Source organism: Malaclemys terrapin, chromosome 12 (assembly GCF_027887155.1).
Source record: "Malaclemys terrapin pileata isolate rMalTer1 chromosome 12, rMalTer1.hap1, whole genome shotgun sequence".
Taxonomy (NCBI): Eukaryota; Metazoa; Chordata; order Testudines; family Emydidae; genus Malaclemys; species Malaclemys terrapin.
Window position 1 is genome coordinate 20,513,654 of NC_071516.1, and position 27,871 is coordinate 20,541,524.

Here is a 27,871-nt window from a genome sequence, read left to right on the forward strand (position 1 = left end):
AGCTTCGCTCGCCTCTGGCGGCCACCGCCTGCACCGGAGCGGCTGGGTCTGAGAGCGTGACGGCCACGTGTGAGTGTGGGCGCCCCGGCGGGAGGAGGGTGCCCCATAGCCCAGGGGGGATGAGCCGCGCTGCACCGGCTCCTATCTCCGCTCAGCGTCCGCCCAGCCCTGCGTGCCCGGGGCGGTGGGCAGGGCTGTGCCGCGGGCTGGGTGCGTGGGCGAAGCAGGCAGCGAGCGGGTGGGGCTGCGGTTCCGGGGTGTGCCAGGGCTCCTGGCTGGTCGGGGGTCAAAGCTACAGAACACCCCCACCCTCACGCACACTCCCTAGGGCTGGCGTCCAGGGCTGTCGCGCTATGAAAGGGGGTGGGGGCTTTGTGGGCAGGTGGAGGAATTGATTCCAGGCATGGTTCTAATGGGATCTTGGATGCTGAAACCAGCCAACCTGATGGATGGGTGGTGCATTTTCAGCAGAAGCGGTGGGGTGGGGTATCTCTCCCAGTTCCCTCCCTCCTTTCCTAAAAGAGGCTTTTACCAAACACTGAAATGTTTTACTGCTGTGCCTTACCCAGAAAAGTCACTTGGCAGAAAAACTCATTTAAATGCACCAGAATCTCCCCAGCTTTTGAGAGCAACAGCAAATGGAGATTTAATTGGTATAAATGCTGAGATACACTAAGGGAACGAGCAGCACAGAAATGGAAGCAAATTCTGCAGGTGGGGAACCAAGTTATTAAAAGCCCCTACTGCTTCCCTGGGATCTGAGATTTTTTCTCAGTCAAGCTAACGGCTTTTCACTCTACTGAGCGATCAGAAACACCTTGACAATTCTGTTGGGTCACAAGTATTAAATAATAAAACCTTGAAATTAACACAGGATTTGAGGGGAAAGTTTTCAAAGGCACAAATGGAAGTTTGGCACTGTTGTGACTGAAAGTCAATGGAGGTTGTGTATCTGCCCTTTGTGACTTGGACAGTCTCCCCTTTTAAGTACTGTGGGCCACATACTATGATGATTCATACCTCGTGCGATTCCACTGAAGGCACATGGTGTAAAATTTGAACCTGAAAGCATGCAGATCCTGCAATGCTTATGGGTCCTTTGGTGGGTTGGTGTATTAAGGAAAGGGTCTTTGCAAGGTTGTATTATCATAGAACACCAGGTTCAACATCATTTTCTCACTCCTTGGACTTCCCCTTGAGCAGTGAAATTTAAACTCACTTTATAATATTGAAACCCAAAATCTCCAACACATCAACAATCAAATGTGATGAAGTTTCCATTTAGATCTGTTTGCGTGCAGATTCTTCAGAAAGAAGAAAATCCCTTGGAAAGAAGTCACACTAAAGAAAATGGTACAAACATTAAAGTAAATGAAGACTTGAGTGTACACGGAGATGGTAGATATCCCTCTCTCCAAAGTGGAGGTTGTCTAGGCACATGTAAACTCAGGTATCTAAGCTATGAAACCACAAAGCTAGTGGCCAGTCTCCTGCAAGAATGAGTGGATTTGAAGGAGAGAGAACACAAAAGGCTCAGATGGGCCCTTGATGTTGAGAACTTATGCAAACTGGCTTTGGGAACCCCAGTCCTACGAATCTCCTTTGCTGGGCAGACATGGAATGAGAGTGCAATGCAGACCATTGTACAGAAGTAAATCCTAGCTTTGCAGAACACTCGGGGTTAGAGTCTTCCCTCCACACACTGCTCCTTGGCTGGGCTCTGCCCAATTCTCTACTGGAAAGGCTCCAGAGTTGCTAATGTGGCTTTGAACTCTTCCCTTGGTGACTCACTCTTTTTGTGTTTCTCTCTTCAGGGAGAGTGCAATTTATGTTAGGCGTTTCTCCACCGGAGAGGAAGTGTTCAGTGGTTGGAACATTAGCACTAGAAATTAGCACTTAAGGGTCCTATTCCCAGTTATGCCACTGACTTGCTCTGTGGCATGTCATTTCCCTGAGGTTTTCCTCAAGTGATAATACTTCCCCACCACAGAAGGGTGTTGTGAGACTTTACTAATGTTTATAAAGTGCTTTGAGATTCACAGACCAAAAGAACCGGAGAAGTGCTGGGGAAATTCCTTTTGCCTCCCTGCTAGAGGAGACAGACCCATATTTCCAAGATTTGTCTCTTACTGGCAGTTGAGGGAAGAGGACAACCAGGGACTTACAGTGGTCAGTGGATAGGCAAGGCCAGAGTGAACTTCAACTTCCTGGGGCAGTGAGGGCTGGGACCATTTCTGGAGACTAGGATTCCAAAATTCTTACATGTTCTAGTCTCAGACTACTCTCTTTTACTATGGACTAAAGGCCACTTCTGAACACATGGAGACCAGGTTTCTTTCTGCTGTGACCTGACTGATACCACGGGCTGAGTTTTATTCTATTCCCCGTTGAAGTTTCTTTCCTGATTGCCTTAGCTTTCAGGGTGGTCTTGATGCGGGCTCTGTTACTTGCTGGAGTGGAAACCCCATCTCCACCATCTTTAGCTTAGTTGTTGGTGGGCTGCACTTTTACTGTGGGCTGCACAAGTAAGGCAAGATGACATTTGACGATGTGACTTTTCATGGCTCAAAACTAGCATCCTCAGGCAAAATGGGATGGATTTGAAAAGGCAGCTTGCTCTCTCATTGCCTAGTTTTTCTTCCCCCTACCCTTCCCAGCGTATTGATTTATTTGTTTTAGTAGTCTTGCTTATGCCATGTTTCCAGCTTTATCCAGATTTGTCCACACAGATGAAGAAACTTTTGCCATTGGCCCAAATGTGGTGGCTAAAGGCCTTACAAAACAGCAGCCTTCTCACCAGCTGTAGAGGGTTGTTAACACCTCCTTCCTGAGCCTGTGCTTGTGGGGGTGAACATATTTGCATGAGGGCCATGGGAGGTGCTTTTCAGTTACTTCAGAAGTTAGAATCTCTTGGTATGTCACACCGGGGCACTGAGTTTAGGAGCTGATGCAAACTTCTCCAGAGATCAGCATTTGGCTGTGACTCAAAGCTGGTAGATGACTTTTAAGTATTTAACATACAATAATCATGTGCTGTACTATATATATATTTATTTCAAACACTGATTTGGCACCCATCACTGTGTTGTCTAAGGAGCCTTGTAACATTTAAATTGAGACCTGAAAAATCTCAGTGAGAGAAACCAACAGGACTCTTTCCGGCTTCTTGCATCTTTACCAGCCAGTGAGGATTTAATCAGTTGGGAAGACTTGGGCAAAGGCCTGTATCTTGCAGCTCTGGAAGTGGCTAGGTTAGTACTTCGGCAGGGAGTGAATCCTAGGGGCCTGGAAGTGCTACCAAGAAAATTCTGCCACTAGCACTTGGTTTACCTCTAGAGCAGGGGTAATCAGTCATTTTTTTTATCAAGGTCCAAATTTCTTGATCAGGGTATAGTCAAGATCCAGACTTCAGAGAAAATAATACAAAAAAGAAAACAACGATAAGAAGTAAATAAAAAGATTTCACAGTCTGCTCAAAAGCATCTGACGGTCTGGAGTTGGCCCGTGCTCCACCTACTGACTACCCCTGCTCTAGAGGTATGACTTCACTGCACAGTTCAACTCAGGTGACCAGTGCCTGGGTTATCCTAGCCCAGGAATGAGCGTCCCCACTGCAAAGCCCTAGCCGCATTACTGCAGCCTCACTGTTTCTGCACTTGTCTGTGTGTGTCTGGGGATATATCCACTGGTTCTTTGTGCTGAGATGCTCTGATTCTTTCCCAGTCGGTTGCCAATTGCAGGAGAACTTGTCTGTTCTTCGGGGAGAACTGTGGGAAGGGGTTTGGAGGATTATCAGCATTCCAGTGATTTGTGGGGGTGGGGGGTCTGCATCCTCACTGCAAAGTAGATGTGTTCCAGCCAGAGTTAAAGCAGAGCTAGCCTGGGCTTAAGACATTGAAAACTCATGTTAGAAGTTTTTCTGTGTATCTGGTAAGGGGTGAAGGTTAAAACCTGCGTAAGAGCCCAGGTTAACCGTGCAATTAAAGACATACTCTCCCAGACATCCGATTCCAGGATTCTTGATAAGAGTACATCATGTGGTGGGTTGGAGGTGCAGTGATTCTTGGAACTGATAACCTCTCCTGGCATCTTGTTCTCACTGCATTGGTCCATGGTACCAGAACAAATGGTGGTTGTACCATGCCTAGAAACCTTGGTTACACTGGTTGGTGCCTCATCATCAGCCATTTATTTCAGTCCATTATTTTTCTTTGATATTCTGCCTGAAAGCCTTTGTTTCATTTTTGCTAGTGTTCGAGTGGAACATGGAATAGTTTTGTTTGGGCCTCAGCCCTCTGAAGTGAGGGGCTGGGTTGTCAGGGATTGCTAGGATATCTGTGGCACTATTGTGGATTGTCAGGGATTGCTAGGATATCTGTGCCCACTGTCCTTCCCTTAAGGATCCCTCTGGGGGGCGGGACGGGGGACTATTAGCGTCATCTCTGTTGTATAGCAGGGGAAGTACAGTGTGTGACTTGCCCAAGATTGTACAGGCTCTGCCACTTTACCCTACTCCCACAAATTCTCCTCCCCCCCCCCAACTATTTAGCCTTTCCTTAAGAGACCATTTGCCAGCCTCCAACTTCTACAGCATGTATGTCTGTCCTATATCCTTCTAGATCTATGACAAAACATACACAATGGCTCCCAATGCACTCTGCTTCAGCAACATTGAATCTTGCAGTGTGATGTCACCCTGGAACAGTACAATATACAGTGATACTGAAAGCTATGATGTCCTACTACGAATGGTAACACCTTCATAGGAAACGTCTATTACAGAAAATGCCCTCCATGGTCCTTGGATTTGCTTTTCTGCCTGAAGAACAGGGGAAGAAAACTAATACAGTATAAGGGATTATAATACAAATCCATTGGGTTGTTTTGCTTACCGTGGAATGAAATTCCATTTGGCATCTCTTAAAATAATGAACAACACCCCAGCTGAGTATCCTATTGTCGTATAGCTTGCTCGAGCTGGGGAACAGGGTTCTGGTAATATACATAAACCATTCAAGCTTTACATTATCAATATAAGTGAGAGCAAAGCCTTATTGAAAATACTGGGTCTGTGGTATACCTGGAGGGTAGTTCAGTCCTGATGTGTTACTAGAGAGAACTTATGGATTCTGGATTCTATTCTCTGCACTGCAGCCAACTTCTTTCTAGGCAACTGAGGGTTTGGGATGAGACTTTAATTGGTGGTTGCTGCATGTAACCAAAGTCCATATTCTATTATCTTGGCACAAAAATATTTTCTGTGCCACAGTAAGTAACTAGGTCTTGCTTCACTTTAAAGTTAAGCTTTGTGGTCAACCATGAACGCTAGTGGCCCTGGATATCCATTAGCTTCTTTGTATGTGGGAGATCTTCACCCAGATGTGACCGAAGCCATGCTGTATGAGAAGTTCTCACCTGCTGGACCGATCATGTCCATCAGAGTTTGTCGGGATGTTGCCACACGTCGATCGCTCGGTTATGCCTACATAAATTTTCAGCAGCCCGCTGATGGTAAGCCTGATAAAACGTAACCTCTGGAAAGTTGTCTTTTAAATCTGTGGTTTGGGATGGGGTGTGAGGGCTGATTACATGGGTCATGTTAAGGCTACCAGGTTCAAAATAAATACTGACTTAATGCTTTGTTTTCACTTGGTTCTAGTCTAAATCTGTGCTGGGTTCTTATGTGGTGCCCGTCAGTGTGGTATCTGAGTGTCTAATCACATGTGTGTGCCTAGATAGAGGGTGGGAGGGGAGACACCAGGGACCCTACAGTTGAGTTTTCTACCCAGGTGAAAAAGTCAACATGCATGAATAACCTTCCTCCAAGCGTTCAAAGGTACATTTGACTTGATTGTCCTCCTCTGAGAGCAGAGCAGGGGAAAGTGGTATTGCCATGTGTATGTTCATGATGACAGTGATAAACTGTACGGGACTCTCATTTTCTAGCATCAGAACTGCTAGGCAGGGATTTGTTCTCATTTGAACTAAGATGATTCTGAAGTAAATGGCAAAACTTCTAAGACATCTTTGATTTTTGGAATGAGGTTACAGCGGTGAAGGGTGCCAGGTCAGTAGCATTGGAGACTGAAATTCTCTATTGCTCAAGGCAGAAAGAACGTGGGCAGCCAGGTTTAAGGTTGTTCCAGTTTACTGTGAATGACAAATGGGGAGTTTTCTTCAGTGCTAATGGGCAAAAGGATTCTCTGATTCCTGTAGATGAGCTTTGGGTGGCTACATGAACAGAGCCCATCGCCTGACTCCTCCGTTGTACATGTTACTAGAGGACTGTCTGGTGTGTCTACTGTGGCTTGGAACCTGGCTTGCAAAATAGCTCCTACGCTGCCTCTCTGGTTGTGATTTAATGGGGTCTTTTTCCCAACAATGAGGAAATAACACTTCCCTGCTCCTTGTAACAATCTGATTGTGCAGACAGGCAGTGTTACAGTAGGTGGAACCGCAGGCCATGTCACAATTCTTCTCTCCTTGTAATTGTCTTCACTTGTTCATAATAAATGTGCATGTTTCCTGCCAGCTGAGAGGGCTTTGGACACCATGAATTTTGAAGTGATCAAAGGTCGGCCCATTCGAATCATGTGGTCCCAGCGAGACCCTGGCCTCAGGAAATCAGGGGTTGGGAATGTCTTTATCAAGAATCTGGACGACTCCATTGACAACAAAGCCTTGTACGATACGTTCTCAGCCTTTGGGAATATCCTTTCTTGCAAGGTACGTATGTTTTTGCTGCAAGAACAAGATTTATCCTAGGACTTGCCTGCCCTTTACCACCAGGGTTGTCAAACCGTTTGAGATCTGACTTCTCTTTGCATCGCTTTGTATGGTTTTCTTTACATTTTCACCCTTTAAGTGAATAGGAGACTTAAAGGGTTTTTGGGGAGGAGTGCTGCTACCTTATTTCCGCTGGCAAAGGAGGCTGGATGCAACTCGCTTCAGAGCTGATGCACTCTGACTCAGCTAGAAGAGAGAGCAGTGCAGACCACTTCCTATCTCAGGAGCTCAGCACGTTTTCTCAATGGTGTTCCCAGCTTCTGTCAACCCTGGGAGCTGAGCTTGTGACCTGTACTCTTATCCCACACGGGACAGTGTGTCATGAGCATGGGGCTTTAGGTATTGTAGCTTGGTGAAAAGCAGATGCTAGTGAGGCTGAATGTTCCTTGGCGATGGGACTTGGATTTGGCGTGGGTGGCTGCTAGGGAGGTCTCCCCAGGTGGAGTGTGGGGAGGTCTGCCTTCTGTTTTTTCAGGCTCTTCCGTGTCTGACTCTGCCTCTCTCTTGGCAGGTGGTTTGTGATGAGAACGGATCCCGCGGTTATGGCTTCGTTCACTTTGAGACTCATGAGGCAGCGAATCGGGCCATTGACACCATGAACGGGATGTTGCTCAATGACCGCAAGGTGTAAGTGGGGAGGGGGCGGGATCGGATCCTCATTTTGTGCTGCTTCTCCCTTCAATAGCCCTCTCTGAATGTGGCCTTTGTATAATAACTAAACTCTTGGTTATCGGTATTTGCTCAGTGTGGTGTTGCATAATCGGCATTGCTCAGTGGGCAAATATGTTCCCTGTTAGGGCCTATGCTGTTTCTGCCCTTTTTTCACTGGGCTTTGGCATGATGCTGTTGATCCTGGTAGGGTTGCAGTATGGAGGCTGAGAACTGCTGGCACGGAGGGAACAAATCCCTAGTCCAGGCAAGAGCAAGCGTACATCATGTTGGTGATGCAGCACCGCAGATGTCCATAGCTCTGTACTGGTCCCTGACTCCCTAAGAATTCAGTTTAAGATAAGGTGAAGGAAAGAGGATTTAGCCTTCTCCAGCCCTCCCTTCCCCTCCCCTTCTGTGAAAGACCTCAGCGTTCTTGGATCTAGTGAGCTCTAGATCGCTGCCTGTGTATTGCCACTACTGCCCAGCTGGGATGCAAGGGCAGGGATTCACTGAGGGTGGAGCTGGCACTGCAGGGAGGACGGGCAAACCATACACCATCTAGGAGGGAGAGAGGGCAAATAATTGAATTCCTTTAGGATCTGCTTGATCCGGTGAGATCCCCTCAGCAATGTCTGGTATGGGATAGCTCTTAGATTGTGCACTCCTTGGAGCAGAGATCGTCTGTTGTTCTGTGTCTGTACAGCCCCCAGCAAAGGGGGGCCCTGTACTGACTAGGGCCTCTCGATGCTACTGCAGCATTAATGTTACGTAACAATAGCCAGTGTTTGTGGGGATAGGGGGAGTGTGCAGGTCAGATCTGCTTAGGTTGCTGAGATGCAAAAATACACAGTTGTTACTAGTGCTAAAGCGACAGTCACCATTAGGAGCGACTCCACTGACCAGTGGGCTCCCATGTCTTTTTCCCCTGCCCAATGGATGTATGGTGAGGATTCATGTGCCTCCGTTTACTTTCTGCAGCTTTGTCGGCCATTTTAAATCCCGCAGAGAGCGGGAGGCAGAATTTGGGGCACGGGCGATGGAATTCACCAATGTCTTTATCAAGAACTTTGGGGATGATATGGATGATGACCGACTGCGGGAAATATTCTCTAAGTTTGGTGAGTAGCGTTTCTATAGCAAAATCTGCACAGTGGATGGTGAATTGGAGGCAGTGGGACCAAGGAGTATGTACAAGGGAAAGAGCCTAAGTGAGGAGTTAGACCTCTTCTCTTATTTATATACACCTCTACCCTGATATAACCCTGTCCTTGGGAGCCAAAAAAATCTTACTGCGTTATAGGTGAAACCACATTATATCGAACTTGCTTTGATCTGCCGGAGTGCGTAGCCCTGCCCCCCCGGAGCGCTGCTTTACTGCGTTGTATCCAAATTCGTGTTATATCGGGTCGCGTTATTATCAGGGTAGAGGTGTAATAGTTTTAGTGGTAACACTTATCCAAGAACAAAGCCAGCTGAGGACCTCGCCAGTCATTCCAAATGACTGCAGTCATCTAGTGCAGCTTTGCAGAACTGTCATTAATTTAATCATTGATTATCTGCTCTTGACCGTGATGATGGAGGATGACTGATGGCTTACTTGCTTTTCAAAACAAACCACAAACAATTGCCCTCCCCAGGCAAGTGAGTGAGTAGAACTTCTCAAAGCTGTGCCAGAACATGGAATCCAGTTACAGAAAGGTAAATGTCCTTTAAATCCCTTTAAATTACTAGTCTGAATTTAGAATAACTTTTGCTTTTTTTTCCTCTCGGTCTCGTAGTGGGTTGTGACTGTCTCCTAAGTTCTTGGAACAAGGTCTGTTTGTCGCCGAGCCCTGAGCACACTGCTGGTGCTTGAGAAATACTAAATAATCTAACATTTCTGTAGTGCCTTTCATCTGTGCTTCTCCAAGGCTGCGTTTCTGTGACTAGATTCCTCGCAGTAAGGTAGATGGGGATATTTATCTCAGTTTTGTAGATGAGGAAACTGAGGCCCCAGAACTTGTGACTTACTGTGTAACCTTGGGCGTCAGGAATAGAACCCAGGTCTGCTGTGCCAGCCAGTAGATATGTTGGGTCATGACTCATCTGGCTGTATAGTTCCTGTGGGGAGGGCCTGGAGAGACCAAGCTAGTGAGTTGGAGTGCCTGTATCTACCTGCTACCAGCATTGTGTCACTCCTGTTAGTTGGGATGCCTTAGCTGGCAGGGGACTGTCCACACTGCAATAGACTCTTGTTATTGCCCCCATTCTGCACCAGTGTATTTTTGGAGTCACCCCAACACGTGGGGTGCTGCTGCCACTGCCCCCACATTACTCAGCACTGGCCTGACCTCTAACAAAGTCTTTGTGATCGTTAACCAAAGCAGGAGATGGGGGAGGGGGCAAGGGGCAGGGGTGATTTCCTCAAGCTGTGAGCAGAGACCTTGGTGGACAGTATCTTTCTGCTCCAGGTTGTTCTCAGGGCACTGCACTCTTCTGTTTGCAGGGAAGACGCTGAGTGTCAGAGTTATGATGGACGACACTGGTCGCTCGAAAGGGTTTGGGTTTGTCAACTTTGAGAAGCACGAAGAAGCCCAGAAGGCAAGAGGGTCTTTGCTTTATATATTTAATTGAGTCTGTGACATTTAGAAGCTTGGCTGGGCCTTTATTCTCATGAGCAGGGGCAGACTGGTGCCAGCTGCTGAAATGCGACTAACCGATCTGTTAGTGTGAAAGATTCCATAACTTCCAATTCCTGTAGCTTCTTGTTAACAACGTGTGTTTTGGGTGGCCAGTGAGTCTGTCTGGGCAGTCATCCTATGCAAAGGGAAGCTCTTATCTGCCCTGTAATCCAAACTTGGAAGCAAATCTGCTTTTATACCTTTTTATTTTGAAAGATCTCTGATAGCAATGGGGAGAAATAAAGCCTACACAAAGGGGGGCTGGGAGGGCTCTGGGGCTGTGGCTTCTCTTTGTGCTTAGACTTGGGATCCTCTCCTGGCAGGCTGTGGCAGACATGAACGGGAAGCAGATCAATGGCCGGATGGTGTACGTTGGCCGAGCTCAGAAGAGGATGGAGCGTCAGAGCGAACTGAAGCGTAAATTTGAACAGATCAAACAGGAAAGAGTGAGCAGATACCAGGTAACGGGAAAGAAATAGAGGTGCCTCATGCCATGTGCCTGTTGGCTCTCTGGCATGGTCGCCAGATGGAGTAACCGCATGGGATGTCTCTACTGAGCCTCCTAGTCTCAAAGGGAAGCTGTCAGACCTTCCAGATACAAAGGCATGCCTATTGCTGAGCGAGCGCTGTTGAAAATCCCAACGGCAGCCAGCATCTCTATCCGGGAAATGAGTCTCCTTGCTTGCCCGGCGTGCTGGGATTTCATATATTTGCATTTGTAGCACTGGATCCTTAAAGAAGCCAGCCCAGTTCCCTGTGTTACACACTCCTCCGGGGTGTGTCTTATAGGCGACACCTACAAGTGAGGAGCGGGTAAAACCAGTGTGGTCCTAAACCCCCACGGCAAGTAAGTGGCTTCACTGTATCTGCCACATTCTTTCATGCCCAGAAAAAAGGGAGGATTTGTATTAATAGAGTAGGTTGGAAATATGGTCTTCTGGGAAGGTGTCAGTTAGACACAGCAGAACAAGTTCCTAATGGAACAGTTATTGTGGGCCTTCTGTAGCCATCCTGAATTGTGCGAGGCTTGCTGTCCTTTTTGGAGAAATCTAGTTATAGCCCTATCTGTTCTTAGGGGGTAAATTTATATGTGAAGAACCTGGATGATGGTATTGATGATGAGCGGCTGAGGAAGGAGTTCTCTCCATATGGTACCATTACTAGTGCAAAGGTAAGAGAACTGGGCTACCATGGGGAGTCTAATTCACAAGGCATTAGATCCTAAACGGTCACTGATCTCGGTGTGGTGGTGCTTTATGGGGCACTGGTACTGAACATAGCAAGTCCTAGACTTTGGGCCTGCGTAAGCCTCAGTCCCTGGCACTTGAGTTGTGACTGGCTTGCATTTTCGCCTATAGCTTTTCAGATTATGCAAATCAATCACTTATAGTCTCCCACAGCACCAGGGAGTATCTGCTGCCTCTGCAGTGCTCACAGCCCCTGCTAGCCCGGGGAACTCAGGTCAGGAATCCAGCTCCGTTATGTCCCCTGCCTCACCCACATGTGACAGCATGCTGGACTGCTACTAGAGCTGTTGTGTTTTGAAGTCAGCTGGGAATAGGTGCCTAGAAATAGACACTTAGGAAAAATCACCCTTGATTATTACATGTGACTTGCACTGTCTGATGGCTGCACCCAGGGCTCCTGCCTCCAACCTTGCTTGAAATAAATCAGTCCCACACAGTCCCTAGAGCCTCAGGCCACAGTGTCAGTTGCCTCTGAGTCTGGAGGCTGGCTGCTGTCCACTGTTTCCCTCCCTGCGCACGTCCCCACCTGTGATGACAGCTCTGTGTGATACGCGGATGGAGTGCCTGGCATTCAGTGGACTTTGTTGTGTTCTAATCTAATTTTAGGTGATGACAGAGGGTGGACACAGCAAAGGGTTTGGGTTTGTATGTTTTTCCTCCCCAGAAGAGGCTACCAAGGCCGTGACGGAAATGAATGGACGGATCGTCAGCACCAAGCCTTTGTACGTTGCCCTCGCTCAAAGAAAGGAGGAAAGAAAAGCGATTCTCACCAACCAGTATATGCAGAGACTGGCCACCATGAGGGCCCTGCCTGGCCCTCTCCTTGGCTCCTTCCAGGCACCCACGGGGTACTTCTTGCCTGCCATCCCACAGGTGAGGCCCTGTCCACTCCTCTGGGACTAATATGGAGTCTGAGGAGCTTGCCTAGGGCCAGACTCACCTGTCTGGGGGGTGGGGTGGGGTGGGCGGTGTATTTGATTCTTTGGCACCTCAGCACCTCCAGCACTGAGAATAATTGAACCAAATAGCTTGTTTTGGGACCCTAAAGATGACAAACCAAAGATTGTAATTCTAAGGATGTCAGAGCTACAGGTGTCATTCTGAATGCTGCTCTGTTCTAAGCACTCATAGAATATCAGGGTTAGAAGGGACCTCAGGAGGTCATCTAGTCCAACCCCCTGCTCAAAGCAGGACCAATTCCCAACTAAATCATACCAGCCAGGGCTTTGTCAAGCCTGACCTTAAAAACTCCTAAGGAAGGAGATTCCACCACCTCCCTAGGTAACCCATTCCAGTGCTTCACCACCCTCCTAGTGAAAAAGTTTTTTCTAATATCCAACCTAAACCTCCCCCACTGCAACTTGAGACCATTACTCCTTGTTCTATCATCTGGTACCACTGAGAACAGTCTAGATCCATCCTCTTTGGAACCCCCTTTCAGGTAGTTGAAAGCAGCTATCAAATCCCACTCAGCCCATCCGTCCTTCCGCCCTACGACACACCAAGCTGATGCAGAATTTGTTACCCTTAGAATCTGTCCTGATCATCTCTCTGCTTACCTGATGGACAGATGGGCTAATGTGCCACACTTCACCTGACTCAGTCTGCCCTGCGTGCTTGTGTTGTTGGTTGAGCACTGTCAGCGTGCCCAGCACTGCCGACCTCGAAGAGTCTCTGCCCCCCAAGAGCTTACAGTCTAACTGGTGTACATAGTACAGTGTGTAAACACCATAGGCAAAATATTCAAAACTGGCTGCCTAAGGCTGGCTCCTAAGTCCATGTGTAGACCCTTTAATGAATGGACTGTTTGTTTATTTGTGTTCCCCAGAAGTGCTGGAACACACAGTGCTGCCTTCTCAGCACTTCTGAAAATCAGGCCATGTAATTGGGTACCCAAAGTGGCACCCGGATCCAGGTTGGGCACCCATAAAAAATCTTGGCCACTTTGTACAGACAGTGAGATTCAAGTGAGCTTGCTGTGAGTGGCATACCGAGTGGATTATGGTTGAAAGGCCTGGCAGAAGAAGTGTGATGCAGGCGAAGGCACATGGAGAAGGGGCTCGTGTGTTAGACGAGAGGGTGTGAGCTGATGTGTTGGGGTGGCATAGAAGGTGCAGAGGTGAGTGGGAGGAGCAGAGGAATGGGACACTTGGAAGGTGTGTACAAGCAACAGGAAGGGAAGCAGCAGGAAATGGGCCTGTAAAACACTTCAGGACATGGCACTGCATGTGGTATAAATGCCTAGAATGCATTGGTGTGATTGGCATTATAGAGAGATTTCTGAGACGCTCAGTGTTTAAATATCTGAATTATCACAGGCCTATCCTCTGCTTTTACCCCAGAGCTATGATTCTCCCTAGAGATTTCACCAGACTTGCCATCTGAGGCTTTCCCCCTTTATTGTTGTGCCAGAAGTTACTAATGACTCCAGTCCTTCAGGATATCCTAGCCCTGACTGGCCTCCTTACGTGGGTACTAACATTTCCCTAGCCTCCAGACTGGGCGTTAATGGGTCCTGGGTCTGTAGGCATGTCAGTCACTTATGGAAGTGTTTGTCTCATGCTGCTGCCAATTTCACAAAGGGATCTGTTGAGCTCTGCTTCGATCCGTTCATCCAGTCACATCTGCAGTTCCCGAGTTACGGTCTCTGTCGCTGCTGCTGCAGGGTTGTACTAACTGACTCACGCTGGCGAGTGAGAGACTCTGTATTCTGCTCCTTTCATAGCCACAAACCAGAGCTACTTTCTACAGTCCTAGCCCAGTTGCCCCAGTCCGTCCTGCCCCTCGGTGGAGCGCGCAGCCCTCCAGGCCTCCCTGTGAGTGAGTCTAAATCTGCTGTGCCTCCTCTGACCCCCTGTGACAGGCAGTCTGTGTGTGGTGGAGGGGAGCGATAGTGTGCTTTTGTGTCTGCTCTGCGCAGCTTGGTGTGTGGTTTTGGTTTTTTCCTTCTGGTGCTGGGGTAGTTTAGGACTGAACGCTCTCTAAAAGCAGCACAAACCATGCAGCTAGGGGGAAACGGTTGGCTGGTGGGTCACCTGCAGGCAATAACTTTTGGGAAGCAAAGCTGCCTGCATTGCACCGAGTAAGAGAAAAGGCCTTCCCTCTTGTCTCCGTGTCAAACCCTTCGTTCTCTCACCCTACCGGTAAACACTGCCTTTCGGGCTCACATCCCAGCACAGACGTTTCCTTCCACGTCTTCACTATCGGGAAATTTACAATGTGTTCAATCGTTACAGCCGCCTACCACACGGCTACCCCAATCCTGAGGGCTGCAGCTCCACCCAGGCGCCTGCTATCCAACATCAGCACCATGAGACAGGCATCTACCCAGGTGCCCCGAGTGCCACCGCATGCCCAGAGAGTGGGTAAGTCAAGGAGGCAGTGGGTTACAAGTATCTAGTGAATGTGTGTCCAGGAGGGCGTTGGCCACAATCTTGTTTCTTTCTCTCTCTCCGCCTTTTGGAGGAAAGGTTGGCTTGTGCAGTTGTTCATGGGTAGGCTTGGGAGGATTTGATTTTTGTCGATCAATGTAGATTTCACAGTACACACACAGACTGACAGAAATATTTCCACTACTGATGATCAAAATTGCAGATAGGCAAAATTAGAAAAATGCTGCTTGAGAACTTATTAGAATTTGATTTCCAGCTAATGACTTTGCCTAGTTTGACATGTGATGTTGACAATTTGTAATTTATAAAACGTAACTTTTTTGAATCTCAACATCTACTGTCATTAAATAATTTCCCGTACCTCTGGAAATTTAAATCTTTCCCAGTAAACATTGATATTACCTGTCAACATTATAAAAATAAAGAAATAGAAATTGAATTCTACTGAGCCTATTAATGGTGGTGTGGGGAAGGAGGATTTTGAAAATCTTGCCTTCTCTTCCTTCGAAGTTGGAGTGTAGGTAAAAATTCACCCCAAAAGTTTGCAGTAGAATGGTGTAGTGTGCTGTGTCCCCAATGGACTCACGGGACTTAAGGCTTGTCTACACTTACCGGAGGATCGACAGTTGATTTAGCGGGTCTAGTGAAGACCCGCTATATCGACCACTGATCGCTCTCCCATTGACTCCTGTACTCCACCAGATCGAGAAGAGTCATGGGAGTAGTAGCGTGGACCCCGCGGTAAGTAGATCTAAGCTACATTGACTTGAGTTATGCTATTCACGTAACTCAAATTGTGTAGCTTAGAAAGACTTTCATGCGTAGTGTAGACAAGGCCTCAGACAGCACTAGTAGTGCATGGGTTTGTAGTTCAGGGAATGTTGTCGTCTTCAGATCGGTGCCTAGCACAAAAGGACCCTGATCCTGATTGGTTCCACCGTGTGCAGTTCAGTAGTAATGACCATAGTTCTAGATTTAACATTCAGGCAGTGTGTGTTCTCCAGGCAAAAACAGATTTAAAGGGATTCCCTGGACAAAGGAAGTGTTTTTTAATGTTTCCAGTTAAACAACAACAAAGGTTTTCAGATTCCAAGTAAAATAGAAATTGCCAGTGCTTATAGTAGAGACTGACAGGGATGAATGGTCTGAAACTGCTCCGTGCTTATCTTGTGCCTTTAGATTTGATTTAACTCTTGCTCTCAGGGTTTCCTCTGAGCAATGAGTGCCTGCCCATGACTGCATCTAGCTCATCCCCTCTGGGCTTACCTACTGACATGCAGCTCTTGCTTCTGCAGGATTGGGGAATGGGGTTTGACTGTCTTGGCCTCTTGTGTTAGGTATCCAAGTCAAAGGATACCTATAAGAGAGACTCAGTGGCTTGTCAGACACTTTTCACTAGCATAAGTGAAGTGGTGGTGGAGAGTTGAGCAGGTTCAACAGCAGAATCTGAGGGCCAGATTCGGAAGTAATGTGTATGTAGGACTTAGTTGCTTTTCTTGCTACTTTCTGCATTTCTGGCTCCTTAGTGTGAGAGTTACACCAGGTCAGTCTCACACTCGGACTTAGTTGGCCAAATTCTAGGTGATGTGTAAAGGGGGTGAGGCAGAAGCTGCGTGTTGGTAAGAGGTACGAGCCTGAGGTTGTCTAAGATATGTAATTTACTGGCTGGAGGTGCCAGGCAAGAGAATAAATTGCACTGGCCTAAATTCATTCTCTCTCTCTCGTCCTTGTGGCACTTAGACTTGCTCCTGTATTTGGCCCTCAGTCTTTTCTGTTCTTTGCCTGCTCATTTAATGTGAAGCAGTTGGTGTCAGAGACACTTGTTGAGTCCATTCTCTTGGGCAGGGTTCTGGGCTTCTGGTAGCTGAGGGGAATGAAAGTGGTTCCCCAATGGGTTTTTGGAGCAGGGTGCACTAGGAAGCTATAATGCAAATGGTGAAGTGGGAGTTCTGGTGGCCCCACAATCCATGTGAAATGGATACAGCCCACATGTACGTATGTGGGTGAGGGGGGAGGAGGAGGGTTTGGAGGGGCCCATCATTGTTGTTTCTCCTCAGTTTTCTTTGTCCTTTTTCCGTACTTTCCTTTTGCGGAGTCAGGCAGGCAACAGGAGGAGGGCAGCCTCCTGCTCCTGCATGAAAGGCAGCATGCTGTCTGTGGCTCCTGCTGTGAGTAAGCACCGTGCCATCCTCGCTGATGCATTCGCAGTAGGAGTCCTGGGGCAAGCTCCTTGGTACCAGGGCATGGTGCTGCCCTTCAGCTGCTGATGCTGAGAGGCATCAATCTGTGGGTGGGGAATGAAAAAGACAGGTCCATTCGTTGACATCCCGCCACTCCCCTGATTGATTACTCTGCGCTAGGAGAGCACATAGCCTTTTTGCACTTCAAAGCAACGTATGGGTGCCATTCAAGTTGTGAGGGGCGTATTTTGCCTGTCCTGCTTGGCATGCTGCTTTCACGCTCTTGGCAGGTGTAGAGTTAAAGCATGTGCAGACGCTTATTGGCACGTCGCTTCCTTGCTAATGTTCCTGTGTCTCTTCCAGCCAACATAGGGACCCAGACGCTTGGTGCCCGTGCACCCAGCTCACCATCCCTGCCGCGGGGCGTGCCACAGTATAAGTACTCCTCAGCAGTGAGGAACATCCAGCCGATGGGAAGCGTGGCACCTATGCTGGTACAACAGGTAACCCATTCACAGGATTTTGTCCTAGAGATGCTGAGGCTGGGGCAGGGCCCAGCGATCTGCTAGAGAGTCACAGGGAGGGATATGCGGAATAGAATGAGGAACTGTGGCCATTTCAAAACTAGCCTGTGTTTCCTGAGCCCCTGCAGTGCAAAGATGGCGGCCAAGTTCCGAAAGGCCTTTGGTGTTCCCATTTGCATTTGATGAGAACTCTGCTGCTGCTAAAGAGTTTCTGGTGGGGGTGGAGGAAGGATGGACTCGCACCTCTAGTAGGGCTGCCAACCCTCCCGGTTTCGCCGGGAGTATCCCGGAATCGGGCTCTATCGCCTGGAGGATACTGAAATCAAATCAGAAGATTTTAGGCCCCTAAAAGTCCAGCGGCACAGCAGGCTTCCTGCCTGCCCTGACCCCGCACCGCTCCCGGAAGCAGCTGGCACATCCCTGCAGCCCCTGAGGGTGGGCAGGGGTCTCCATGCACTGCCTGAGTGCAGACTCTGCAGCTCCCAGTGGCCGGGAACTGTAGTCATTGGGAGCTGCAGGGGCAGTGCCTGCAAGCAGGGGCAGCATGCGGCAACCTCTATCCCCCTCCACTCCCCAGGGATGTGCCAGCCGTTTCTGAGAGAGGCGCGGGGCCAGGGCAGGCAGGGAGCCTGCCTTAGCCCTGCTGTGCTGCCGACTGGGAGCCGCCCGAGGTAAGCGCTGCCCGGCCAGAGCTTGCACCCCACACCCTCTTCCGCACCCCAGCCCTCTGCCCCAGCCAGGTGAAAGTGAGCGAGGGTGGGAGAGAGCAAGCAGGGATAGAGTGAGTGGGACGGGCCTCTGAGAAGGGGCGGGGCATGGGCAGAGCCCCAGGGAAGGGGCAAGGCCGGGGTGTTTGTGTTTGTGTGATTAGACAGTTGGCAACCCTAACCTTTAGGGAGTTGCTCTATCTTGCATGGTCCTGTTAGAGGACAGGGTGGCTAAAGCATTGCTCACTGAGCACTGCCATCTGGCTGTTCAGCCTGTAGATAGGAAAGGCAGGCACCCAATCATACAGAGCTGCATCTTGACTTTACCAACCAGACAACTCAGATCAATGCAAAGCATTGCATGCTGGGTCTAGTGCCTTGTGTGGATGCCTCATCTGTGCTGTAGTCTGCTCCATTTGATATGTTGGTGCATCCCTCACTCTCCATGGAGACCATCAGCTGGGCCAAATCTGGCCAGCCCAGATACTGGGAGTCCCCAGTGTGGGGAGGGGAGAGGAGATGGAGTTTAGTCTCCCTCCTGAAGTGTAAAGATTCTCTTTGTATTCTGACTCCGCTCTCTTTTATCTGCCTGGTTGGAAACTGTCAGGCCCTTGCCACTTAGAAGAGTTGTTTCTTAATGCTGGTAGCAAAGCTGGAATTGAGTATCTCCTCCTCTGTGGGAATGGGGAAGCTCTTCCTCTAGTACTGAAAATGGGACTCCTCAAATGGCTTTCAGCAATGCTAAAAACAAGCCTCTTGTGCCTTTTAGAGAGATGCTATCTGGGAGCCCCTGGGTGCGGGTAGCCCTGAAGGAAGCCAGCGATTTAACGGAGCTGTGCTCTAGTGATGAGGGCCGGGGACTGGGATTCCAGGCTCTTGGGCGCCACTTCTGGCTCTGCCATTGATTCGTGTGTGACCATGGGCAGCTCACAATCAGCGCAGCTCAGGCTTCTCATCTGCAAAATGGGGGTAACTTGCCTTGGGGCTGGATTAAGGCCTAGGCACTACAGGTTCCTGCTTAGGGACCCAGCTGCTGGAGTTGTGTGATTATACCACTATTTTTTATTTTATTTTATTTTTTTTAATGAAAGCTGAAATTAACTTTCTAGCCTCATGATTGTGAATAAAAGCTTGAAAACCTGAGTCAAGCGGAAGTCTCATTGCTTTAGGCTCCCTACACACTAGCTTACAGAGGTGTGAATAGTCCCCAGTGCACTTCAGTGGCGTACCCCACTGCTCTGAGGGGCCCTGCCAGCACCACTCCAGCTGAGAGCTGTGTGGCAGGAGAGGGCAGCAGGCACAACCCCTCACCCCCACACACGCATCCGGACTGCTGCTGGGTAAGCAAGCCTCTCCCCACTGCCACTCCTGCCTTTTGGTGTGGAGAACAGGCCTCTGTTGCCACTCCTAGTGAAGGGGCTGATAAGTGGGCCCCATGCTGCTGCCCTGCCTCTCTGGGCAGGGACACGGGCCGTGTCTATGCTACAGCAGCACAGCTATAAAGCCTCCTGCATCGGTGGAAGGGGTTTTTTCCATTGCTGTGAAATTTTTTCCAGCCCTGAGTGACATAGTTAGGTCAACCTACATTTTAGGTGGAGACCAGGCCACCTGATGTGCCTAGGCCATGAATTGCCTTAAGCCAGCCCTGACTTGTCTTCCTCACAGGGGTTAAGGTTAATCATTGAGATCCCCAGATGAAAAGGGGCTGTAACTATCAAGCCCTCCCAATAGACCATGCCCTTCTTCCCTGAATCCTTGCTTCTCAAATATGACTTGCGCACCTTGATTAACCCAGATGCTGCTTCCTGCTGTTCTGAGTGATTCTATCCCTTGTGCTTTGTTCAGGCTGGAGAACCTGCTGTTCATATTCATGGGCAGGAGCCTCTGACTGCATCCATGCTCGCGGCAGCTCCTCCTCAGGAGCAGAAGCAAATGCTAGGTAGGTGCCGGTGAAGCTGTTCCTTTACATCCGGTAGAAGGAGGATAGTAACCTACTGGAGCTGTTGCTGGCTGTGTTGCTGCACTGTGTGTGCATTGCATGTCAACAAGCCCAAGGTTTCATCCTAGCCCTGTATGTGGCACTTGTGGGATTTCCACAATCTGTGCGATTGTTTCTGTTGCCTTGGAGACAAACTCTTGTTGAATCTGGGCTGTTGTTGGGTGCTCTTGCTTGTAGTTCTTTGTTCCATAACCCGTGGGAGGGGTGCGATGCGTCACTGCATCCTGGGCCAGGCTAAGGGAAAGCCTGTGAGCTCTGAACACGAAGGAGAGCTCCACCCTGCCCGCTCTGCCGGGTGACAATGTTTCAGGCTCCCCTGAATTTCAAAGAGACACTTCACTGCTGCTGTCAAGGTTTGGGGGCCTGTCAATCAGCTGTTTACCTCATAGGGGCTGTCTCCAGCAGGCGATCAGGCTCTGCCAAAGTGTTCAATTTCACATGGAGTCTGGCACGTCCCGCTGACTGAGCAGCTGGTGCCGGTGCATGAGCACAAGCTGTGCAGAGATGTTGCATCCAGATCTTTGTTAGGCTATAAAGAGCTTAGCTACAGAGAGACTTGCCTGGCTGTCGATTCCATGGGTAGAGCACTTGCCTAAGGTACTTGGGCCATCCAGAGATAGAATTGAGCAGAGACCATTCCTCCATCACTAGACTGGTACTCCAAGCAAGCTCCCTGAGAAATAGACACTCTTAATACTCTCCATACCGCCCTTCTCCCAGTACCCTTCACGGTGGGTCAGAAATGTGCTGTTCTCCCTTCCTCCATGCTTGCTGCACTTTCAATACAGCCCAGCTGCAACAGGTTTCAGCCAGCAGCCTTGCTCCCTGGCATGTGTTCTCTCTACAGCATGCATGCTGAAAGCCTGCTAGCCTGAACCCTGGGGGCCAGGAAGCTCTCCCTGAGCTGCCATCTGCTGCGATGCTGTGTTTCTTGATTACTAAATTCTAGCTCCACCGGAGAAATGCTAGCGATGCTGGTTATTTTCATGACCCTACCAAAACATGGCCTTGGCAACCTTTTTTTGGCCTGTTTTCAGCGTGTTAGAAACATTACCAATTCCCGCTGTCGCTCACAGACGAAAGGATGCCAACCAGAAACACTACCAATAAAGTCAGTGCAAGTGCTCCACGCAGTCTTCGGGGAGGAGCTCCATAGGGCTCCTCACTCAACTAATTGGTTAGTATCTCTGCACCTAGGTAAAGCTGCCTTTCTCCCTTTCTTGAGCCAGTGAAACTGGTTGCTGTTCACACATTACTTAGCCCTGGATGGCACTTCACAGTTGTTAGTGACTATGACACCTGAGTAACTTTGTTCCAAACCCACTTCCATTTGCAGATGGGACCACGGCTCTTGCAGGATAGAGAAGCTGACCTAGTTCCTTTCTAGCAGTCTGGCTCTGGCTCTGGTTCTGGTCTGCGTGTCCCAATGACAGACTGCAAAGGAAGCAGCAACTATGCCTCTTGTTAATCCCCAGAGTCCTCCAAACTTTTTTCCATGTGAGGTCTCCTAAGCATCACCCTGTTGTCATAGCTAGAAGCGTTTTAAGCCAAGGCTTTCAGATTTCTGGGGGCTAGTGCGAAACAGCAGGATTGAAGAGCTGCAGCTGGAGATGCTGCTACACTCAGTTTTTCTCCTGTTCAAGCAGCAAGAGGCTGGGAACCAGAATCAGCCCCGTGCAGCATACAAGTAGAACAGGTCTCAGCAGCTGTGTGTTGACACCATCTCCATTTTGCACAATGTGACTGGCTGGCAGCCATGTCTGACTCTTTTCTTGGGAAGCCGAATGGCACAGTGAGTCAGGGCATCAGCCCTTTAACTTCAGCAGGCTTTGAGTTCAGCTTTCTCTTAAACCCACCGGGCTCACTGTCAGTCTTGAAATCATCCAGGTCCCAATCTGTGCATATTCTCTGCTCAAGAGAGGCCCAGGAATGGAACAGCTGCAGGGAGGCATATGGCTGTGCTCGGGACTGAGGGGCATTGGCAAAGCTGTGTGTGGTGCCCAGCACTGAGGGATATTGGCAGAGCTGTGTGGGGGAAGCTTGCGCAGCACCTGCCTGGTATAAGTCTTAGCAGCAAATTCTCTCACCATGGTTCAATGTCAAGAAAGATGTAACTTGTGGTAACGTCCCTGATTGTGCATTTGCACCCCCAGCGGGACTTGGAAGCTTTCTTGGAACATGTTATCTGGGCGCCTGCAAACACTGCTGCAGCAAAGCATTGGTGTGTGAACAGTGATCTCCTGGATCTGTACCCCTCCTACCCTGATGAGAGAAGATCAGAGCTGGGACTCAGGAGGGATAGGGCTGGAGAGAGGATATTGAATCGAAATGGTTTGAAGTCGCCTTGGATTTTTCCATAATGTGTAAGGCTATCCTTGATGTTGTGACCAGGTGAACGCCTTTACCCCCTAATCCATGCCATGCACGCCTCCTTGGCTGGGAAGATCACAGGAATGCTGCTGGAGATTGATAACTCGGAGCTGCTGCTTATGCTGGAATCGCCAGAATCCCTCCACTCCAAGGTAGGAAGTAGCCAACGCTCTAAAGAATGAATGTTTCCAATGCAATGCACGTCACAAAGGGAAAGAATCTGGTGCTGCGAAGAGTAAAGCTGCTACCGAATGTATGTGTGTAGAGGGGCTGCCGGGATGGGAAGATGGGGGCAGGGAGGTATGGGTCAGCAGTGTTTTAGGGAGAGAGATGAAAAGCAGATACAGCTCCAGATAAATAAGCAGCTCAAGTGACAGTGCCACCCCTTCCCCTCACTCCCCAGAACTGTGGGAGGAGAAGAGGCCAGGCTAGAGTGCAGCAGCTCTCCGGAAGCTAGGAGACCAATTTTGAAATCCATTTGGAGATGGCCAGGAAGCCAGTGGGTGTGGGAGTTGAGGCAGGGATTGTCCTAGTTTTCTGGGTCAAGACAGTAAAGATTGCAGTATTCTGAATGCCCTGGAAGTTTAGAGAGCAGAGTTCTAGAAACATTGGGAAGATGATATTGCAGAAGTAGAGGCAGAATCAAGGATTCGTTCTTTTAGTGTCTCTCTACAGGAGCATTTTGTACCTCTCATTAACTGATTGCCAATTAGCTCTAGGAACTTAGCACATCAAGGCTAGCATGGACACGCTCCATGTTTGTTCCTGGCTACAAATGTTTGGAACCCTCTGAGTAATGGCCACGCTGGCCTTTACAAAGCTGTGAAGTTTGGCAATCAATTAACTGAAGGACTTTTTTAAAAAATCCCACTTGTTAGAGACAAAATACTCAGTGATCAAGAATGGATAAGAGCTTGGCTGATTCTTTCCCATAAGGAAAGTCCAGGATTCTTAGGTCTTCTTGAGAACAGTCAATGTGCATGTAGGAGAGATGAGAGGACTCGTAAAGTCAGATTGGAATACTGGCTGGGTGTAACCAGAAGCTGGGAGAGTTGAGACCAGAGGGATTGGAGAGAGTTAAGTGACTTGGAGCAGTACACGATTTGCTTCAAAGAGATGTCCCACAGTGAAGATAGCATAGGGATATCCAGAAGTCAAAGACAGAGACTTGTTGTGTCTGAATGTTTGGTGGTCTTATTCAACATATTTTTTATGTTTTTAATCCTTCACTAAACCCATGTCAAATTCATCCTAGGCTTGGGGGTCAGGCTCTGTATAGTATACACAGTCCTTAAATGTTTGGGGCATTTTTGAGTGAATCCAGTGCTTTATGGAAATATCAGCACTGCCTACAGCCAGATAGAGTATGTGTTGGTGCTGTACTAGGTCCTGCCCCCCGCACAGCTTGGCCATGGCATCTCAGTCCTGCAAACATCCCCTGCTATTCCAGTTTGGAATCTCTCCGATGTGGGTGTGTCCATTCCAAACTGTGCTTTGGCTGTATGATATGGACATGCTTCCACCTGAAACCCCCAATTTCCCAGCAAGCGTGACGGAAGCAGCTTCCATTGTATTCATTTTAGTCTGATAGTTTAAGTACGACTGTTTTGTTCACATGTAAAACCTTAAAGGAACCACTTAGTTCTCAGTTATTTGGAGGGTGTCTGGAACCTGTTTGTGGACAGCTGGCTGGCAGCTACTTGGCAAACCACAGAAAGCAAAGGGATAGAACAAATCAGATAGAGAGGGGCATACATGGACTTGGATATTCCCTGAACAAGTGAAGTAACTCCAGGCCTCCTCTCCTGAAAATGAGACTATTCTTGCTGGTTTAAATCTTGGATTCCAAGGTCCATGATCATAAAGTGAAGGTGACACAAGAGCAGATTTATAGGGTTTTGTTCACACAGAGCTGAGTTCCTAGAGATCCTATGATTATATATTGTGCTAAGAAGTGTCAAAAGCCATTCAGTCAGTCTGTAATAATACAAGATCCTGGCGACTTTGCTTGTAGTCCTTGGCAACATGCTCTCAGAAGGCAAATTCTGCTGTAAGCTATTTCCTTTAGCACTTTTTAGAAGCTGGAGGTCATCAGGGCTACATGTTTTGCTTTCTCCAGTCCTGTAATATCACTCCCATAAGAGAGAGCCCATAAAGGAGCCTGGATAGCATGAAAATGAATCTGCTAAATCTGAGGCTGCTGCAAACTCCAATCCTGTCTGACACGTTCAGTCTGAGGCCTGGTCTACACTGAAGTTGACGTATCTTAGATGGAATTAAAATCCCTTACTTCGCGTCCTCGTGGCGCGGATCGATGGCCGCGGCTCCCCCGTCGACTTTGCTTCTGCCTCTCACGCTGCTGGAGTTCAGCAGTCAATGGGAGAGTGAGCGGGGATCAATTTATTGCATCTACGCTACACGCGAAAAATCGATCCCCGATAGATCGATCGCTACCCCGCCTATCCAGCGGGTAGTGTAGACGTACCCTGAGAAATGACCCCTTTATTCTGAATTTTGAGCTGGTAAAATACTGGCCCTGTGTGAAATTTTTCATATTTTTCTTGCATATCTGGTGTATGTTTGGCCACTGGGTCCCATCAAAAACTCTGTCCTGAATGGATTGGCTGTATTCTGTTGCTGCTGGAGGCAGGATTAATATTTTTCACCTGCCTCCCCTTTTTAAAAGGAACATGGGGTTTATCAGGTAGGATCAGACTGCTGGTTCATCTACTTAGGAAGTGTGTCTCAGTGGCCAATACCAGGCACTTCAGAAGACCTCAAAGTGCCCCAACTGCGCAGAGCTGTATGAAAAGGGAGGTGCGTTGTTGTCTGCTGAATAGATCAGCAGGAGCATGTGGGATGCATGTCCTGATAGCTACTGCCAAACTGCCATTGACTGTCCATGTCATGCTCGAGATAGTTGGGGGACTCCTCTGAAGTTATTACAGAAGGCAGAACTCCACATAGACCTAGGAACTGGCTACAGTAGAACTCCCCTAGTGTCTGAGTGAGTGTGACTTCTGGGTTTTGAGGCAGTGGGGAATCAGACTTTAAAATAAAAATAATCTAATGTAAATACAATGTTGATGAAACATAGCAGCCCTGGTAACTAATTTGCCTCTTGGAAGGGACAGCTATACTAAGATCAAGTTGGGAGCCTTGAGTATCCTGACTGTTACCTGTGTAGGAAGCTTCCAGGTGTCAGAGCAACTAAACTTCTCTCCACTTTGTGCTTTGCTTTGAGATCGAGGAAGCGGTTGCAGTGCTCCAAGCACACCAGGCTACTGAATCATCGCTTAACAGCAGTGCTGCAACATTCCTCCTATGAGACCCAGGTAGGTGTGGAAGGCTGTGCTGGTCTCATGGCAGGGTATAATGTGGAGAAGGGTCCCTTTCTGCCTGGAATGTGAGCACCAGAGAAGTCTTGTCAAGATCAGCCAAGTTGGACTTGGGAAAGCAATGGGTGTGTTTTATTTGTCTTGGACCCATACTTCAAGCTTAATTCCTTTATATAAACCAATGCCTCCTGCTATTTTCCAAAACTTGATGATTGTACCAGAGAAAAATTAATGCTAAGCAGTTAATTTCAATGTAAATCTGGGGAGGCAACTTGGAGGTGAAAAATAAAGCAATCTGGCTTTTCTTGTAGCCCTCATGGAATCTGATGCAATCATTCCTGATGCCTTTACATGGGATCGCAGTATAGCTTAACCCAGTGGTTCTCAAACTTCATTGCTCCATGACCCACTTCTGACAGAAAAAATTACTACACGACCCCAGGAGGGGGGACTGAAGCCAGTGTCTGCCCGAGCCCCACCACCTCGGGCAGAGAGACAAAGCCAACACCCAAGAGCTTCAGCCCCGGAGGCTGTAACTTGAGCCCCACCACTCAGGGTTGAAGCCCTTGGGCGGTGGGGCTCAGGCTTCAGCTTTTGCCCCAGCAAATCGAATGCCACCCCGGTGACCCCATTAAAATGGGGTCTCGGCCCACTTAGGGGTCCTGACCAGAGTTTGAGAACTACTGGCTTAACCTATTATTCTCCTTAGAATCTTAGAGCCTCTAATCTGGATCTATTAGCAGTGATCATGCCCCATCCCAGTACAACTCCAGCAGAAGCATCCAGCCTTCCTGTTTGGTAACCGAAAACAAATGTGCAGAACTTCTAGGCACCCCTTTGTAAGATAAAGTTTGGTCATGCAGTTTGCTTGCTCTCACTGGTCACTTAATTCAAGTTCAGTATTGGTATGTGAACTCTAGGCTAACTTAGACTGAGCTTTTGTATCTGACATGTCTAAAGTGTATATTTGTTGTAGAGGAGGGACTGTGAAGAATGCTTGGCTCTGAAGATAAAGCAACTACAACCCTGACATGCATCCCCACATATATTGGAAGCATTTATTTATTTTTTCTGTGTACAGACAGCGACATTGACTTGCATTCAAAGCCCAGCGTTACTTTTTCTTTGTGCATCAAAAACTTTGCAAAATGATTTTTCCCCATAAATGAACTGCATCTATGTAACACTGTCCGTGAGCTCTCTTCTGGCAATCCTCACTGCTGACAGCAGGTAGTGAAAATGTTAACAAGGGGGGCACATGGTAGAATGACAACCTCTCCTTGTGAGTGGCGAGGAGGGAGACACGATTGATTCAGTTGTAGTGTTCCACGAGATAACAAATCATCAGAGCTTGTCATTTTTAGTAAGTTCTATTTGGTTCTGTAATGTTTTATTTGTTCTTGTGGTTGACACCATAAACAGCTGATACATCCACCCTCACTATGTGCTTGTCACTGTCTTTCTTTCAAGAAGAAATGGTTTCTTCTGTACAAATGGTGGTAAAAGTGATTAGACCTAAGGCTGATCTTCAGCAATAAGGAGGGATGGTTGGCTCAGAGGCCTATGTTCCTGAAAACTGACTAGGAGACAGAAAAGGGTAGGACTGAATGGTCAGTTTTCATCCTAGCAAAAGGCTAACAGCAGGCTGCCCCAAGACTCTGTATTAGGTCCAGTGTTTTAATGTATCTTATTAATTATTTGGAAAGCGGGGGGAGCCATGAAGCAGTAAAATTTGTAGATGACACAGTTGTCTGTTAGTCAAGACCAGGGAGGACTGTGAGGAACTTCAGAGATGTAACCAAGCTAGGTGAATGGGCAAATGAAGCTCGGTGTTGATAAATGCAGAGATGTGCCCCGGAGAGGGGAAAAAAATAAATCACTGTCTTGCTTGGTTCTAACTTAGCTGCATGCAGTCCGGAAAGGGACCTGCTTGTCACTGTGTACTGCTCCATGAAGACCTCTCTTCCATGTACAGATGTGGTCAAAAAAAGCAAACATGTTAGGATGCATAAGGAAT

At 48.3% G+C, this 27,871-nt stretch overlaps 1 protein-coding gene across 5 annotated transcripts; it reads left to right on the plus strand.

Annotated features, from left to right (window-relative positions):
* PABPC1L (poly(A) binding protein cytoplasmic 1 like) lies at window positions 1-27,385 on the plus strand. Of its 5 annotated transcripts, XM_054044888.1 has the most exons (16): window positions 1-69; window positions 5,300-5,511; window positions 6,533-6,726; window positions 7,298-7,413; window positions 8,416-8,555; window positions 9,923-10,017; window positions 10,421-10,558; window positions 11,173-11,268; window positions 11,951-12,217; window positions 14,070-14,160; window positions 14,581-14,709; window positions 17,280-17,419; window positions 19,993-20,086; window positions 22,538-22,668; window positions 25,761-25,851; window positions 26,831-27,385. In XM_054044888.1, exons 2-15 carry the CDS (start codon window positions 5,319-5,321, stop codon window positions 25,842-25,844), a joined length of 1,908 nt encoding a protein of 635 aa, XP_053900863.1. In that variant the 5' UTR covers window positions 1-69; window positions 5,300-5,318; the 3' UTR covers window positions 25,845-25,851; window positions 26,831-27,385. The 5 variants fall into 5 exon arrangements, with proteins under 5 accessions (XP_053900863.1, XP_053900865.1, XP_053900866.1 ...); XM_054044889.1 differs by lacking the exon at window positions 1-69 and having other exon boundaries at window positions 4,586-5,511; XM_054044890.1 differs by lacking the exons at window positions 22,538-22,668; window positions 25,761-25,851; window positions 26,831-27,385 and adding an exon at window positions 21,483-21,620.
* The last annotated feature ends 486 nt before the right edge of the window (window positions 27,386-27,871 follow it).

What these genes read in the sequence shown, in the direction of transcription:
- PABPC1L (XM_054044888.1), top strand. Translation starts at nt 5,319, where the DNA reads ATGAACGCTAGTGGCCCTGGATATCCATTAGCTTCTTTGTATGTGGGA. An exon ending in TTTTCAGCAGCCCGCTGATG is followed by an intron (nt 5,512 to 6,532) that starts GTAAGCCTGATA and finishes GTTTCCTGCCAG; the next exon opens with CTGAGAGGGCTTTGGACACC. An exon ending in TTGCTCAATGACCGCAAGGT is followed by an intron (nt 7,414 to 8,415) that starts GTAAGTGGGGAG and finishes TACTTTCTGCAG; the next exon opens with CTTTGTCGGCCATTTTAAAT.